The following is an 18,532-nucleotide window of genomic DNA, read 5'->3' as shown; positions in this document are numbered from 1 at the left end:
ACAATACACCCAGTCCAATTGGATTTAGTCTGAATGCAGAAATCTCATCCTTTTGCCTGTTGGACACAGGGAGCCCTTTGCTGCCAGTGTTTCCCAGTTGCTATGGAGGCTGCCAGAGCTGTTTCTCCCAGGACTGGACAACCTGACCTCACTGGTTAAAACCCAGCAGAACCTGACTTTGAATGCCACACATTTGCTCAATTTTCCACTCCCCATGGATCTTCTGCACTGCAGGACTGCAGGGGCAGGAAAGGCATTTTAAGAGAGCTCAGTGTCCTCTAGACTTCTGTCTATGATTGCAGGGCAAAAAACAGCACCAGTTACAGTTGAGATCAAGGAAAATTTTAAAAAGCTTACCACCACAGGATGTGACAAATAAATAGGTTTGAAATGTGCACAGAAAGGTTGAAGCTGAGACAAACCAAGGTCAAATCACTTTACAACTTTCTCCTTTCACAGTAAAGGGGAAGGATTAATGAATTCTACCCCTTTCTTACAAAGTGCCTATCAAAAATATGCTGTAGTATAATGCAGAAATCTACTGCTAATCTCTGCTGAGCTCCCTAATTTTCACATCCTCTTTAAAAGAAAGACAGAGAGTTGACATTTGTTGATGTTTTGCTTGGTTGGTTTTGTTTGTGATTTTTGGGGAGGGAGGAGGTGCTTGGAACACTTAATTGCCATTTTTAAGGCACGTTTCAATTCTCTGCTATAAAAACAATGTAACAGAGTGGGACAACTGCAGTTAGGGAGAAGGATACACTGCTTCTCCCTAGTCTGTAACCATTTTTTTGTACATTCTGCAGCACAGCCAGCCCACAAGCCCTCATGTTGTCAGCAGAATTATTTAGTAGCAGTGATTCCCTTACACAGAATAGACGTTCAGACACTTGACCAGTTATGAGCTAAACTCTCTTCATCATCTTCACACAGTGCAATCTTATAACACTTAAATAAAACCAGCAGCATTAGAGAGAACAGACTGGGAGGTTGGGCAAGACCACTACAGACCTCAGCCATTATCAGTCAAAGTCCCAAAAAATTTCTATTGCAGAATTATTTTTATGCCAAGAATGGCCAGAACCTTGCCAGCCCTCTATACACTGTGTATTATGTAAGCAGTCCTAGCAATTTTTAAGGGCACTGATATTTGTATAAGAATCCAATTTTCAAGAGAAATGATGCAATGTCAAAAGTTTTTAATGTGCTTAAAATATTCACTAATAAGAAAATGATGGAAGAGAGCTTGCAAAACTTTATGCTCTATGTTCAGTAACTATGCTTCTACTCTATTTTTCTCCATTTTAAACTAAATTATCCTTCCTTTTGGCATCTAACAACGCTCCTTGGCAGCTTTAAAAAGGTATTTTAAAAGGAACACTGGCAATTAAATGGAATATTTTAAGAAAGTGCATGTGAGAGTAAACCAGTAACATTACAGAAAATAAGAATCTCAGTCCCGTAAGTAGAAAGATTTTATTTTAAAGCATGCAGGTTGGGATGATACATACAGTTACTTCACACATATAGGTGTTACATTTTTAGCTTGGTGACAAATTTAGAAATGCGTTCTGATTTTCATGAATTAACTTAGGTCATTCAACTGAGATTTCCCCAGCTGCCTTTCTCATACCTAAGTGTAGTTACTATCTGCAACGTTTCAGCTCTGGTGTGGGCTGACAGTGACGTGTGCCACAATCTGCTCCCAAGAAGTGCCAGGAACACACACGTCATTAACACAGTGGCTACTACATTCCCAGACAGGATACCTTTGGCTGCCTCTGGAACACTTTAGATCGTCTTCAAAAACTGGGTTTGTTTGTTAGTGGCTTTAGGTGCTTGGTTTGGCTCCGTGACACCTTTTCCTGCCACCACAGAGTCAGTGCACAGCACAGACTGTAGGTACCTGATGTATTTTATAGCAGCCCGGAGCGTCTCCACTTTGCTGAGACGTTTCTCCAAGTATTCCTTGGGCAGGTGGTGCCTCAGCTTGGCGTAGCCTTCATTGACACACTTCACACGCTGCCTTTCCCTCTCATTCCTCTTCCTGATGAAAGCTGACCCATAGGAGAACTCACTTTTGTGGAGACTGGAATGGGGCATTTGGTAGGGAAAGGGGCAGGGCTCACTGTAGAAGGTCTCCGTGATGAGATGCTCCGACATGAAAGGAAGGAACGACAACTCTTCGGACAAAGGGACCTGGTTTGGTGCTTCTGGGTACATGTGAAACGTGACCAGGGGGTCTGCACAGAAAGGCCTTGCCAGCTGTATGTGCTGAGTCTCAGCACAGATGAGGTTACAGTAGCTTTTGCCATCCATCAGGTTCTGCATTTAGCCTGGAAAAACATAATTACAGAATACTTTAAACAACTCACACTGAACAGTATAAAAAAACTCACCTGAACTTATCAACACTTGGCCTTGCCGACATTTTCCAGAAGACATCTTTTAAATGCATTTGTGACATTTCAGAATGATGTTGGAAGACAATATCTCATTTGATTAGGACAAGAAAGTGCAAGTCAGTCACACAGATTAAATTAGTACACAACAGATATTAATAAAGCCACTAAAGTTTCCTAAAGGAAAGAGCAAGCAGTCTCCCTTCACCTCAGCTTTAGAAATTAAGAGACTCTACCTATATGTATTCCACATAGGTCTAGTTTGTCAAGCTTGTTCCAAATCCACCAAAACTTACATGTATAAAGACAAGAAATAAAGCAGTCCAACATCTGAGGCATTCTCCCCATCTCTTCCCCTCCCTGAAAAAAACTAAATCTGCAATTCCAGTAAAAGACTCCCTATTCCTACACCAAAGAGCCCTCAAAGACAAGCTATTTTTCTCTCTATTCACTTGATGTCACATTCAATATATCATCTCAACAAAACTGAAAACTTATGCAGAGAATGGATCTCAATTCCACCTCTGTCAGGTATTATGTCCACTCATACAAAGACATACATGAAGTTTAGAGAGACAAGACAATTTCCACTAAAGCTAACATCTCCTTGGGTCCTCACATTCCTTCTCCACTTACCTGCAGATTAATCACAGACATGAAATACTAAAAACAATCCTACTGCTAGAGGGTTATGAAATAAACAATTCATTAAAGGAAAAACACATGTTCTAGTAATAAGTACAAAGAAGGGATGGCACACAGTTCTTGGGGCCCTGCTGGAAACTTGCAAGTCAGACTGGCCTATCTTCATACCCTCTCCTCAGAGCAGCACTACTGCAGGTGTAACCACTCAAATCACCCTGATAAGTTTATTACAGACACCCTTGCAGTGTTTTACAAGAAACTGCATTATAGTGCCTTCCCAATATCATTATTCAAACAGCTACACATCAGCCTAAATGCTGAGAATGTAATGATTGTTACCTAACAGCTGCTTTAAATACACTTGAAATAACCAGTTAATTTTTAAAGTATCACTGTGAGCCACCCTCACAGACTGGAATCAATACTTGCCTGCACAGAATTAATCCAAAAATGCTCTTACTCACCATCCACTTGTACATCCATCCATTGCTGTCTAAAGCACTTAGGTTCTATTGCATCCTCTAAAATGGAAACCACACCTGAACATTTAGGTTAGGTTACTAGAAACTGCTGGATTCCACGCTCAGAAATCTGGCAAAGCTTCAAATGTTCCAATCAGAGTTCCATAACACAAATCCTTCACGAGGATATGGGGATAATGGAATGTTTTCTAATGATTTCATACCTACCACATTTATACAGAGAATATTTACGTGGTGTGGACTCGTTCTCACAACATATTCTATGAAAATGCCTCTGTATGCAGAGTTGTCTCTTTTTCTAATCCACATAGATTGCACAACAGAAATCCTATTAATTCATTTATATAAAGAATTAATTTATAGCTGTTAGGCATGAGTGGGAGGCCCGTGCATCTTAAACAGGTACTTCTGTAGGTAGGCTAAAAGCATGAACACGCATCCATTTCATACTAATATGCATGCAAAAAAATCAGAGGTGAATATACACTCCTCCTAAAATTAAAATAGTAGCCAACTTTCCCTTTTCTACTTATACAGGTTGGGCTGTTGCCTAAAAACTTTCAGCTGCTAACAACTTAAAAACACTGAGGAAGAAAAGTCTGCTACATAGCAAAAAATGATGGCACAACATCACCCCAGAGCAAGAAACCAAAATCCCCCAAGAAGAGATACTTGCAGTATTTGTTGCTGTGTACTGACACTTCAGCTGTTTTATGTTATATAAAACAGTTACCTGCTGCCTCAACACCTGCACAAAGTGCAAAATGCAAGTGTTAGGAACATTCTCCTGTCAGACTAGAGACTCACCAATCTCCAGATCAAAGTAAAATCCAAGGAAATCAGACGTGCTGCCTTAAGAGTGATGAATACCTGAAAATATCTAAAGGATATTAAAAAAAAAAGAAGTTATGTTCCGTTTTTCTTACACCTTATTAAATATGAGATCACAATAAACAGGATTCATTAAAAAGCTATGAAAACATGTTAGTAAATGGCTGGTAGAAGTGATTTACAACATTGATATTCAGTGAAGATCTGTGGCTAGATACAGCAACATGCAAGTCTCTTACCTGAATTATGTAGCTTGTTCCACTGAGTCAATGACTGCTGCAATTTATAGTCAATTGACAACATGCAAAGTAGCTTACAGTTAGATCTGCTCTTTTCTGGTTGGGCTTTTCCACCCACACCACAGCTATGATGGCAACAAAACTTGGCATTAAGGGCTAGAAATTTTGAAACTGCTATTGAACACATCCAGATTACCTGAAAAAGTAATCAGGAATGTGGTTTGTTCACTTCCTGTTTGCCTTCTGTTGCAGACTACAGTACAGTAATGAAAATACAAAGCAGTATTTTCATTTATTGGTACTCTAATGTCTACATATAACAATTGGATGGAATTTAGGTAAATATTCTCCATCAAGGCATAAACAAACTAATTTCCACAGCTTCATTTTAAACACAGAAAAACAGCATTTATTTAGAAATTTGTGATGGATTTCTTTCCACTACAGGTGAGGGTATATATTATTAGTCAGCTTAATGCCTTTAAATTTAATCATTATATCTGTAATTTTGGGAAATTCTTTTAGTGTTGAGTGTAACATCATATAAAAGGTGAATGAGCCAACAGTAGCAACACAAGTTTTGCTTAAGATAAACAGTATGGAGTCTATAATGCAATGTATACATGTACGTAGATGCTGCATACATCAGTATATAGCTGTCCATTTGTACAGGTGCAAGAAAATAGGACACCTATCTTCAAAATTCCCACATTTTATAAGATTGATACTTAAGACTATCTCATGGTTTGGCCCTTCTACCAATCAAAGTATAACCAAATCCAAAAGAATCCAAACCTAAACAGTGTAGCTTATAACTCTAAGACACTGTAGGATCAGAAATACTTTTTCTTGCAAAAGATGTACATTCATTCAGTCCTGCTTCTTGTGACTCTCATCCATCCAGGAAAGGAAGCTTCACTTTCTGCTGCCCCTGTGTGGGGCCACAGTGCTGTATCCAACATCCCCCTTCCCAAACCAGCCTCAGGCCTCACAGGGAAGGCAGCCACAACACAGAACAGCTCCCAGGACTGTAGACAGGGATTCAACAGGTGATTCAACAATCAAGGCATGTTTTTCACAAGCAGGTTGCATTCTTGTTCTTTAGTGGACCCTAAGTACGTCAGTGTCACAACCAGTAACCAAACACCTCCAGCTGAACAACTTCCTATTCACTGGGGTGATGTTGAACACAAAAACTGAACCCAAGCCTGAATTTATTTTTCTTGACCTGTCAATCCTTGTGCAATTTTCTTTTTTTTTTTTTTAAATTTAAAACAAGAATTCTATGAATTCACCACCTGCTTTAAATCACTCTGGGTTAGCTCAGTTTTGGAAGTCTACAGGATTGACATGAAAATGAAGCTCTTGTATTTGTCTGTCCTCCAGGCATGGACTTGGCAAGCCAATACTGTCCCCTGAAACAGAGTATTCTTCCATGTACCACCTCTACCACCAGAAAGAGGAACTGAAAACTGTCACACAATAATGCAGCTACATATGCACAGCTACATCTGAGTCAGGGATTAAAAACTTCTTTCAATTAACAATTTGATGAGCCTTTCTTTACCGAATCACTGAACAAGTGCATATTTCTGCTCTGAAACGTTTTCAGAGAAGTACTTTTATAGATGGAATTTACATGCAGCATAATGAGGGAGAAAAATGATGACAAACTGATAATGCAGATCCATTTTTCAAAAATCAGTTTTATCTTTAATTGTTACATTCCAAAGGAGATATATGAAAGTTAGTCCTCTAGCAACTGTATAACCTCTGCAGAGAGATGAGTACAGAGTCACAGATAAAAAAATACACCTAACTCCCAAGATGACAGGTGCTAGAGAAAGTATGTGCCTTACACCATCAATCCAGACAAATGCAGAAAGATTTTTATAATAAATATTTCATCATATACTAACTCCTGAGACTTTACCCATGAAAAGAAAGGGAAAGATTTTATAAGAGCTATCGTACACCTACAATATATTAAGCTATTAAAGCAAAATAGAACAAAATGTCAACACTGTCTTGAATGTGCACTGCATTTGAATTTATCTACATCACAGTACTTGAAATATGCAGCTCCAGGAGTCAGTGTCCACTTATGTTTTACCTTAAATCTGCAGACATCACTTGTCATACAAGCATCTTGAAAGTACGAGTGCAAGAAACCAAATGATGATCACAGCCAGCAGGGTTTCATTCTCTGAGACCAAAACTACACTGCAAGACTTCCATTTCCAATACCTAGCATCAATCAGCAGAAAATCCAAGTATATTTACAAAAGATCTTTACATAAAGTGATTAGTGAGTTGTAAGTAATTACGGTGTTCCCAGGTACTTTTTAACCACATAAACAGTAGAGAGAAATATATAGTTAAAAACCACCATAAAGTCACAACTGTAAATAATGTACCACAGTGGCAACCCAAGGTATCTTAGGGTTAGTTTTCAGTTTTGTTAGTAAAAGCCATTTGAAAACTCAAAGATTTAAGCTTTTGGTTAACTAATCTGTTTAAACTGTTTCCACTCTAGTACATTCCTTCAAAGTTCAAATACTTTTATAATTTGCTTTTTTTAAATCAATAACAAATCGTTCAAGAAAGCTCTTCTGAATTGGCAGGATCAGGAAGACTTCTGTCAGCTCTTTCCACCAGTCCACACGCCTGGAGTTCCTTCCCTGAGCCCCACTTAGCTGAGCACAACGTGTCGGTCGAAGACAGACTTGCGCTGCTCCTGGACCTGGAGCTTCCAGCGCTGCTGGGCGTATTCCACTTTGTTCAGCACGTTGGCGCGGCTCCGCGAGCGGGCCAGCACGTCGTGGGCGTTAGCGAAAGGCTGGTGGTCCTGGAACGGCAAAAACCCACGGTTACTCCTCAGGATCTCCAGCTGCAAGTCTTTTGTGTTGTTACATTCCACAGGATGTGGGCGTTGGCTTGGTTTTGGTTACCTTTTTTTTAAGGTAAATGAGATGTTCCAACAAGCTGGTCAGTAACAATGACCAAGCAAGTTTTTGAATTGTTGGAACTGTACCTTCAATTTCTCATTCACAGGAACTTCCAGAGATTTCCCAAACAGACCACACTTCATTGAGCTGTCAATTACCCACTGCCATGAGACACACCACGGAGAGCTGCAGGATCAGACCCACAGTCTTGCATCCATTTGCAGCCCAGAGCAGACCCAGGCACCCCCTGCACTCTGGTGAATGCGCTTCACAATTGAATTAGGGTCAGTTCCCTGCCAGCTCCTGGCCATTTCCTGCCAGGCACTTCAGGATGTTCACACAGCTTCTATATCAAACCAACACACTCTGATGTTTACCAAACTAAGCCTATTGTGCAGAGCTGTCTGAAAGCACAGTGTCAATACAGCTGTTTATGTGACAGAGCTCAACAAGAACCGAGTGCTTGTTTAACTTTTACTCTGTTTTCTAACAGTACCTGCAAGGCTTTAGTTTCTGCTAGCAAATATAGCCAAGCTATAAACAGTGAGATTTGGAACTGAACTTCTTATTTGGCTATTAAAGTGTTTGGACAGAGTCATGCTGCTAAAGCTACTCTAGAAAGCATCACATGTACAATGCATAATGAAAAATAACATAACTATGTCCTATTTATCCTTTTTATCCCTACATTTCATATTCTTTTTTTTTTTCCAGAACACTTTTGAAGACATTTACATTAATGGATACTTTATTTGTGATATGACTGTGCAGAGCAGCTCAATGACAACTGTCAGCTTTTCATAGATTATCATCAATGATACCTATTGAAATGATTGCTCTAAGTTCCAAAGCCACTATGAGAATTAAAAAAAATATGCTCATAGAGAACAAGAGAAAATCCCTGATCAAAAGAGCTATCATCTCATCATCAAAAGTTATACAACTGGATATACCTAGAATGGGCATTTAACAGGAGACAGGTCACTTCACTCACAAGGGGGAAAAAAATCATAATAGCAACACATGGTTTGGTACTGTAAAACACATGGTGGGAGACAGGACAGTCTAGATGCGACTGGCCTTCCTGACTAACAAGATTCTCAGCTCCAAGGTCAGATACTCTCAATTTCTAGGTAGACAATAAAGGGAAAAAAGAATTTAAGAAAGAGGACTAAGGAAGCAGCTTTAATTCATCAGTTGCCACTGTCACCAATGAGCAACAAGAAAGAGTGAACACACTGCCTTGAAATTCAGCCACAAAATCCATGGACATGGTATTTTTGAAGTGTGACAAGAATGTCTCAAAAACTTGCAAGAGGGAAGGCACGAATGGGGATAATTCATAAGGGATCTTAAATTATGTTATGTTCACAGAATAGCTACAGCAAAACATAACATTGGTTAAGATGGATCCAGACTTTGAGGTAAATTCATTCTGCAGTTAATCCAAACTCTGCCATGGAACTTAATGCACTTCTTCCTTCCACCTACAACCAAAAGACTATCTCATATTTGGAGGCATTAAGATAATTTATCTAAGCTATAAATCTGTCTAAGATACAGCATACAGCACAAGCTCACTTAATTCAAGTAGGAGCTGCCCAATTTGCTATAAGAATTCACACAGAGGAAGAATCATTCAAATACTTCAGTTGAAAAAAAAAAATATAAAAGAACAAACTGTCAACCCAAAATCCTCCAAGAGGTGACTGGGAAAATCTTACATTGCAATACAAAGACAGTTGAAACATGTCTACATGTAATACACAGGGAAGTTCAGAAACAGTGGGACAATCATCAGCCATCTTCACTCAAAAAGGCGTTTCTGCTTGCTAAGGGGATAATTAGCATTCAAAATTAATCTTTTTCCTAGATAATAGTTTTTATCAGTTATGCTTTATGTACCTTGATCTCATAAAAAAATCTATGTGCTAGAGACTGGAAAGGCCAGTAATGACAGGAAATCCTGTCACTACTCCCTTTCTTGCCCCCCAGAAAGCTCTTCTGACCTGCTGGAATATACTGCCACATTTTGATTTCTGGCTGTTACACCAATAAATTATTTCAGCATCCATCACTATTCTGCTTCATTATAGCAATTTCTTCTTGAAGTTTTAGCATCAAGAAACAAACTGGAACACTAGAAGATGCAACCTCCATAGTTTCTTTTTGTAGAGAGCAATCTAAGCAGTAAGGACTTTCCATAACAACGATCACCAGCAAGACTGGACCATTAACTCTTAAAAAGTTGTACTCCTGTATATTCTTAGCTCTATTCCTGGACTGTTTCTTCTCTGTGAAAACAATCTGTGCCTTGACCTGGTATAACTGAAGCAGTTCTCATCTTACTACTTTCCAGCCCAGTGAAAAATGAAAGAGTGGCTTCACAGAAGTCATTACACACCTTTGTTTTCCTCTCCTATCAGGAAAAGCATTTACTGCCTGGCTAAAAAAAAAAAGCTGCTCACCCCAAATAATTATCTATCAACCAACCATCCCAATCTTCATGCTAACCAAGTACACAAAGACTCTGGTGAACTCACCCCAATGTCTTCATCACTTTGTATGAGCTGTGAATGTCCAAGGAGACGCCTCTTCAGGATGGGTTCCACCAGGGTAAGGTACACCATGTACAGAAGAAGCAGACCCAAAATGGACAGGTATATGATGATTGTCACCTACATAATACAAGCACAGTTTATGCCAAGATTGTGACATTTCCCCCCCAGTCTCACAACAGGCTGCAAGGACCAAAAGATGAGTACAAGCAAAGTTTGATCTTTGGTAGAGTCACCAGATGACTTAAAACCCAGAAAGAAAGGAAAACTAACAAACTACAACATGGTATTAAAAGGGTTTAAGGCAGCTTGAAACAGTGAGACCTTGCAAAGAATCTTAGGCTATGCCTCTTAAAATAATTCAGTGTTATAACTCTCACTTCCACCAAGTCAACTGTTCAGTCTGGCCATTAAACAGGTGACAAATTTGGGGCGTCACCCAGTGATCTCCCATTGTCTAGCACAGACCTGCATTTAGTCTTCAAGCAAAACAAAACAAAACACCAAACTTCTAAAATCCCAAAATACAGTAGTCTGTGGTGTCAAAAACCAAAAGACATACTGCAGTCTATTCAACAGCAGTCCAGGCCTTAATGGCTCCAATGAAACAAGAATGTGAAGAGCACAGAAAACAACTGTTAGAACAGATGGATAAAGAAAATTTATAGCAAGAAAGGCAGCTGTGTAATGAGAGGCCCTCTGCAATAATAAGGAAAACAAAGCCCAAAGGTTGACAAAATGTCTTAGAACAGTCAGAATTTTAGCAAGGTGTAAAGTCTGATCTCAAAAGTGGAGATCTTCAATAAAGGGTCTCAGGTTCACTTCTTCAGCTAAAGTTTGATGCTATTGTTACTGCTCAAGATTGTGAACAACTGCTACCAAAGAAAAGGTTCATTTTAGGCTACCTTAGAACAATTTTCTTTTTAAAAACAGCATTTCTCTAAAAGACAGACATATTTACTAAACAGCTGAAGTCTTTAATATATGCCAACAGAATTACACTGCTTACCTTAATTGTGACTGAGCTTCTCTCCTCATACTTGCACTCACAACGTAAACAATAAGCTTCTACATCAGGTCCAGGGACAGGCATAGGCTCCACCACATGGAGACAGTCACTGAGGAAACACAAAAACTGCCCAGTCAGTTTTGAGCTGGCTTTAGCTGGGCTGTTCCACTCTGCTGCGGGAGCTGAGACACTCAGCTTGCTTAAGTTCAGTTGTTCTAAACTGCAGGTACAAATAAATTGCTATGCCACAGTTATGTCACTTAAACAAGAAATTCTGCTACTGACAAGCTGCTAAACAAGTTTTAAGATCTTTCTAACTCAATACAGTGTCTTCATTTTTCTGTGGAACAATTAAAGCTGTTGGCAGAACAAGTCTGAGGATATGAATACAGCACAAATGCATCATTTGACACTGACATCATGGATAAAACTAAATTTCATCTACTAATTCCACTTCTTCCTTCACCATACTCATAAGAGCCTTATTCCATCCTTTCACTGTCTGGGGAGATTAGCCTCTCTTTGACGTTCATGAACTGAGTTTCTTTTTTCTTGTCACCACAAGGTACAGACATTGGAAAAAAAAGAAAAAAGGAAATCAGATGTCAGGTTGTTTCTGTAAACAGCAAGACAGTGAATAAAGAGCTTTGTGCAAAAGCATTTGACTTAAAATATTACCAGATGCAAGTCAGTCCCCTGTGGAAAAGCGTGGTAGACAATATTATGGGCACTCTGTAGCACAGCATTAAAATCCAGCTGCCATGAGACAACTGCTCCCAACAACAACTCACAGAATGTTGGTCTTCCTGCTGACTCAGGCTGCTATTCAGAGTTCAGACCCCCAGGGTCCACGCAAAGCACTGACAGAACCAGAATCCTGTTCCACCTTTCTCCTGGTAACCTCAGTGTTGGCACAGTCAGCAGCAGGTAGTAAAACAAAACACCTGAAGTGACAGCAGCTGTCTGGGACTCAACACTTTACTGGGCTAAATTACAGTGCTGCAATCACTCAGCTGGGCACCAGCTCATCTCTTCTGTCTTCTTTGTACTTCTTCTTCATAGCTGCACCTGCTGAGTGCCACCTCACAGCCTCTGGAGGATTTATCTTTCTCATTTATGTGAAAGCAGAACTACATTTTCCTCTGTGGAAGAATGCAGCACTCAAGCTACAAAAATCAAAAATACATTGCCAGGTACAATCTGTGCTATTGCTGTTCCTACAACTGAGAGTTTGTATCAAGGTACTGCCCAAGTACTGTAGAAATCTTGTATCTTGGTTAAGTACAGTAGCAAGTTTGTTATTGAGAATATAAGAAATATTAATATCAGCATTTTTTCTTCTCCAAGTTGCTAGAAGGTGAAAAATCTACTGGAACCTCACAAAACTCCAGAAACAACAGTTCCTAAATGATGGGGTGGTTTTCAAGAGTAGACCAAGCAAAGACAACACTCCCAAATCACAGTTCCAGGTTTGTGCTCCCTTGCCTTTACACTGTTCCAAGTCACTTGATTCAAAATACACCAATTTCTTCCCTTTTACTACTCCCAAGTCTAAATAAACAATTAAAAATGCAAGCAAGCAAACCAAAACAGAAGACAGGGAAAAAACAACACGGTCTAAGCCTTGTCCCTTGCTAGAGCTGAATTCTGGAGTACTTATGTAAGAAAGGCTCCAATAAGTTATGGACATGCTCTGCTTTGTCCTGGCACCACCATAGGAGAGTAATCACTACGGAGCAAGCCTTTAGCCAGTAAGATTTATTATCATTTTGTATGTGCCACACACACTCACCAGTCTTTCTGTGAAACATTTTTGTTGTAAATATGGCCTGAATGGTCCTTGTAAGGAGGGCAGATGCATTTACACCGGACATCCTCAGAATTCTAAAAGTGAAGTAAACAACATGCTTAGAACAAATTATCCTAAGTTATCATATAATTCATATTTTCAGGGGTACAGAAGGTATTCTTCACATAAGACTTGAAATATTTAACACAAATTACTTGCAAGTATCTTTGAACAGTCTTACTCAGGACTTCTTACAAGTTTAAGAACAACCCTTCAGAATTACTAAGTGAGTAGAGCAATTTGTCAAGTAACACTACTATTTGAGATAGAAACACAATCTTGAGGGGGGAAAAAGTGGAGTTTAAACTCATTCCTCTTTCTAAGAAAAGCCACACATGCAGAAATTGCTGACATTGATTACTCAGCTACTCAGCTTACAAGGACAGCTGTTTAACAGATACAGTGATGAGCTTAAAAGGAATGAGAGAATACTAAGCTTACTTTAGCAAATAGTAAGAGACAAAGGATAAATGTGGCTTATCTAAAGTTCAAGGCAATTTCAAGCAGCCTTACAAAACAATGAGTGAACAAGTATTGGTAATGAACTTCTACACTGAACAGCCAAGTTGGAATAACACTAAGTGGGCACAGGTCAGCTGGAAAACCCAGACTGCACTAGCACAGAATCAAATAAAGGGTTGGGCTGGAAGGGACCTTAAAGATCATCCAGTTCCAACTCCATTGCTACAGGCAGGGACAGCTTCCACTGTCCAGGTTGCTCAAAGCCCCATCCAAGCTGGCCTGGAACACTGCCAGCATCAGGATATCCACAACTTCTCTGGGAAACCTGTGCCTCATCACCCTCACAGAGGAGACTTTCTTCCTGATATCCAATCTAAACCTACCCTCTTTGTCCTGACACTACATGCCCATGTAACCAGTTCTTCTCCATCTCTCTTACAGATTTCAGGTACTGCAATTAGGTCACCCCGGTGCCTCCTCCAGACTAAACAATCCCAGTTCTTGCCGCCTTTCCTCACAGGAGAGCTGCTCCAGCCCTGTCATCACTTTCATGGCCTCCTCTGGACTTGCTCCAACAGCTCAAAGTCCTTGCTGTGCTGGGGACCCCAGAGCTGGGTGCAGCACTGCAGGGGGGTCTCAGGAGAGCAGCGTAAAAACACCCCAGCTACCACACACTCTACACCAAACCGCTGCTGCTCTCACCACAGAGCCATCAAACCGCTGATTGCCATTAAAAAGGAGAAAATTCAGAGGTATTTGGAGGAAATCCAAACGCGGCTACTCTGACTGTAGAAGACAGGGAACCACGCAGGGAACCACGGCAGCAGTCCCAGCAGGGCCAAGAGCAGAGCGGGGCACTCAGCGCGGGTGGGGCCGCCCAGCGAGCGCCGCTGGAGCTGCCCAGCCCCGGGAACAGCAGCTCCATCTCCACTCGGGGTTTTGTGTCACGGTGTCCCCGGGCACCACGAAAAAGCGACATCTACGGCTACGAACTTACGGGGAGCGCAGGAACCGGGGCTGGCGCCGAGGCCGCGCCGCCGGGCCCTGCTCCTCCGCTGAGCGGGCCAGAGCAGCGCCCGCCCGAAACCACCGGCTCCGCCCTTCCCCTAGAGCCGGCCGGGGCAGCGGTGGGGCCGGGGAGGCGGAACGACCCGCGGGAGCCGAGCGCCCGGCGGGGGCGCCGGACAGAGGGAGGGAGGGCCCGGGCCCGGGAGCACCACCGTCAACCGTCCCCCCCCGCCCCGCTCCGCTCCGCTCACCTTGGCCTCGGCGCCCAGCCCCGCCAGTGCGGCCAGCAGCAGCAGCGAGCAGAGGCGCGCCCCGCCGGCCGCCATGTCGGGCCCCGCCGCTCTGTGGCCGCTCTACCGCCGCTTGTCGCCGCCGGGCCCCCGCCGGGCCCCCGCCGCCATCACTTCCGCCCGCCGCCGCCCTCACGTGAGGCGCCGTCCGCCGCGGCGCCGTCCCCGCGGGAACAGCGGCGCCGCGCCATGGTTCCGGGGGACGGGCCGGCCGGCACAAAAATATTCCTGGAATATTCCAGGGTTGGAAGAGTCTTCCAAGATCATCCAGTCCAACCACTAATCCAGCACTGTAACCACTAAAGCGTATCACCAAGCGCCAGGTCCAGAAATCCCCTGAACATCTATAGGAATGGTGACTCCATCACCACCCTGGGCAACTTATTCCAATGCCTGACCACGCTGACCGTGAAAACATTTTTTCTGGTATCTATCTGAGTATCCCCTGTCTCAGCTTAAGGCCACTTCTTCGAATCCTCTCACGGAGGCACAGCAGAAGAGACAGTCCCCACCTCAGTGCACCCTCCTTTCAGGCAGGGATGAGGTCTCTCCTGAGCCTCCTTCTCCAGGCTAAACAAACCCATCTCCCTCAGTTACTCCTCATAAGACATCTTTTCAAAAGACATATTTTTTCATGAGCCTTGATTTTTCATGTCCTTCTCTGGACACACTTTAGTACCAACATGTCCTTTTTTAAAGAGAGGTAGGGCTGGCTGGCCTGTAGTTCCTCCACTCTTGGCCCTGTTGGAATGGGTTAGAAATGATTATTAGTAGCACTCTAAATGAGGTGTGTGAGCAGCATATAATCCAGTTTTTACACATCTGAACACACAGTTATAGAAATCTTCATACATTATATAGCTGTTTTTCTGGGAAGACATCACTAAAATCCAGCAATGTTCCTCATTTGTCAAGTGATTCATTATTTCCACCCAAGAGCTGTGTTCACCTTCTTGCAGAGGACAGCCAGCTTGGTGAGAAGCAGCATTTCCAGCTGTGGCCCCTGTAAGGAAAATTAACCCAGAAACACCAGAGGTTTATGTCCAAAAAGGAGACAGAGGAGTCCTTTTACTTTATTCAAATAAAGGGAGAGGCCATGGGGCATTCCCCTGGGGTCTCTCCAATTTTTGGAGGGCGCAGCCTCCTTTTTATCCTGATTCCCAGCCACATGTCCCTCTCTCTTTCCCCATTGTCTGAGGTACTTGAGAGGTACAGACTTCCAAGAATGCCTGATACCTAAGATTCCCCTCTAATGTATAACCCCCCACTCTTAATTCTTAACTCTTGTGGAATTTATGGTGTTTCCCCAGTGTCCCTTTCATCTTTCACTCAATCAGTGGAATCCATCCCATTGTTTCTTTTATCTCTCAGTGATAGTTTCATTTTAGCAGCAGACCCACAGCTTGTTTGTAAAGACAAACCCATCATTCCTCTCATTCCTAAGACCTGAGTCTCCCCTACTTGTGTAGGGACCCCAAACCCACCTGACCCTGCCAGGGCTGGACCCAGCCTGTCCCTGGCACAGCAGCTGCTGCTGAATAAGGGTTTGAGCCCAGCCTGAGAAACAGCTCGGGCTCATCTCAGCTCCTCTGACACCTCCACAGAGGAGCAGCAGGCAGTGTGACTCAGCCCATTTATTCCTTCTCCTTTCCATACCCTCTGTCATTCTTGTACCCATTCCAATACCAAAAGGGACCCCACATGAAAAGTGGAGAGGGACAAGAGCAGGTATGACAGGACAAGGGGAATAGCTTCAGGCTGAGAGTAGGTTTAGATGAGATATTAGGAAGAAATTCTTTACTGTGAAGGCATTGAGAGACTGGCACAGGTTGTAAAGACGAGCTGTGGATCCCCATCCTTGATAATGTTCAAGGCCAGGTTGGATGGAGCTCTGAGCAGCCTGGTCTAGTAGAAGTTGCCTCTTCCCATGGCAGTGGCACTGGAATTAGGAGGATCTTTAATATCCCTTCCAACCAAAACTATTCTGCCATTCCATGGTTCTCTGTCTGAACTCCCAAGCAACAAAGCTGTACATGGTTAGAGACTGTTCTGTTTCCCCTCTCCCTCCCCAGCCCCCACTCAGTGCCAGTAATTTCATAATCCTTTAGATTCAGTAGACTTTTCAACTGTGCTCTTCACCCCTTCCTAATACAATAGGTTGTGCAACGCTAGCAGTGCATCAGACATCTCGGGAAAGGAGCTCGAGTTACTATGGAAACACTAAACACCTTTACTTCAAATTCAGGGAAAATTGACTGACTGTAATGAGTGTGCACCAGGTTTCAGCCTTAGCCAAACAATTTGTCTATTTAATGGCTGTATCTGCAATGGAAGTGTTTTGAAGCATGAAGGTGGCTCTGTGTCTTCCCCACCACCCACAGCCATAGTCTACAATGGGCAGATTGACTGCTGAGTTGAAAAACATGCTGAATCTTTAGAAAAACACAGATCACATTTTGAGCTGAAGTAAACAATATGCAGTTTCAGAGGCATCACTGCCTTTGGAAGAATTTGGTGTGAGAAAAGAGAGCCCGGTAAACTAACTTTTTTAGCCCATTCAGACAGTTCTGATACACACATAATAAATGTGCTTTGATTTAGGTGGCTGGAGCAGCCTTTGGAACCTTCAAGCCCAGTCTTGGAGCTTCCTCAAAGGCAGGAACACCAGAAAAAATAACCAGGAAGTTGTGAGCCACAGGCTCTTGGTGCTGCAGGAGGTAAAGGTTACTCCTTCCAGGAGATGAGTCCGTTCTTCCCCTAGAAAACAATGATAAATGATTAGGTAAGCAAAGCTCCTGGATTAATTATTAAGAAAAGAACACTGGCAGTTTCAGTCTCAACATTTAGATTTTTTTCAGGTTTTTTTCAATCCATTTTTTCAATGTATTTATCAGCACACCAGTATCAGAAGCAATACTGTTAAACTACAGTTTTTTAAAAAAAGATGAAAGACAGCTAAAAATGTATATAAATTTGATTTTGAGGAAATTATTAAATGACTGCCATGACTATAATTGCTTTCCAGCTTGCTAATCTTCCAGAAGGGCTGAAGATGTGTTTCATCTTCAAGAGAGCTCTCCCTGGATTATCAGCAGAGTTTGAGCTCTTGTGGCAGCAGACTGCTCTCTGCACTGCTAACTCTGTCCTTACTGAACCAATCCTCTTCAAGTTAATGGAGCTGAGGTCTCTCATCTAGTTTGCTTTTTAAAAACAACATACAGCCTGCTTTAATAGCAAGATTTGTTTGAGGGTTGTAAGTACACACTGGCCTCTCTGAGCTAAGCCTTGCACTTTCCTGTCAGTGTGCTGCGTCGAATTATGGGTTTTACAGTTTTGTAGCTGCTCTCATGTTTGTCTCTGTTATCAATACTCACACACCCAGTGCCATCAAGAGCTGGTGGCAGTGTCTTTGATCATTCAAAGGCTGTGGGAAGGGGGCACCCCTGGTCCCCCCTGGAGAGGTGAGCAGGGGGTACATCCCCCTGAGCTACTGGGGCACAGCCTGAGCCAGGCTTTTGGGAACAAGAACCAGGGCTGTGCAACACAGACACAGCACAGACTGTGCATCTCTAGGCATTGGGCAGGGCAGCTGCTCCAGAGTCACATCTCTCCTGCTCAGTCATCTTACAAAAATAGCTCATTTTTCCATACAGCTTTATATTTCCAGGCACTGTATGTGCAGAGCGAACTCCTGCATTTCCTTTCCTGTGGCAGGAGCCTTCCCAAAGCAACATGGTCTCTGCAACCAACAGTGGACTAAGTTGTGCCTCTGCTCCTCCTTACTCTGCTGCACTGATTCACATGTGAAT

The 18,532-nt window shown here is 42.4% G+C and overlaps 2 protein-coding genes across 3 annotated transcripts; both read right to left on the bottom strand.

The window, feature by feature from the left end:
* Window positions 1–1,451: 1,451 nt before the first annotated feature.
* ASCL3 (achaete-scute family bHLH transcription factor 3) lies at window positions 1,452–5,884 on the bottom strand. 2 transcript variants are annotated; one of them, XM_033515077.1, is made up of 3 exons: window positions 4,600–5,884; window positions 4,337–4,409; window positions 1,452–2,336 (listed from the first exon to the last, which is right to left on the bottom strand). In XM_033515077.1, exon 3 carries the CDS (start codon window positions 2,329–2,331, stop codon window positions 1,792–1,794), a length of 540 nt encoding a protein of 179 aa, XP_033370968.1. In that variant the 5' UTR covers window positions 2,332–2,336; window positions 4,337–4,409; window positions 4,600–5,884; the 3' UTR covers window positions 1,452–1,791. The 2 variants fall into 2 exon arrangements, with proteins under 2 accessions (XP_033370968.1, XP_033370969.1); XM_033515078.1 differs by having other exon boundaries at window positions 5,468–5,884.
* Window positions 5,885–6,287: 403 nt separating this feature from the next.
* Window positions 6,288–14,810, bottom strand: TMEM9B (TMEM9 domain family member B). The gene is made up of 5 exons (XM_015631786.3): window positions 14,685–14,810; window positions 12,907–12,998; window positions 11,115–11,223; window positions 10,091–10,225; window positions 6,288–7,447 (listed from the first exon to the last, which is right to left on the bottom strand). The coding sequence occupies exons 1-5, from the start codon at window positions 14,757–14,759 to the stop codon at window positions 7,292–7,294; spliced, it is 567 nt and encodes a 188-aa protein (XP_015487272.1). The 5' UTR covers window positions 14,760–14,810; the 3' UTR covers window positions 6,288–7,291.
* Window positions 14,811–18,532: the final 3,722 nt, after the last annotated feature.

The sequence above is a fragment of the Parus major genome, chromosome 5 (genome assembly GCF_001522545.3).
Source record: "Parus major isolate Abel chromosome 5, Parus_major1.1, whole genome shotgun sequence".
Lineage (NCBI taxonomy): Eukaryota > Metazoa > Chordata > Aves > Passeriformes > Paridae > Parus > Parus major.
The sequence above is the reverse complement of the archived record's forward strand: the minus strand, read 5'-3'. Positions and strand labels throughout refer to the sequence as shown.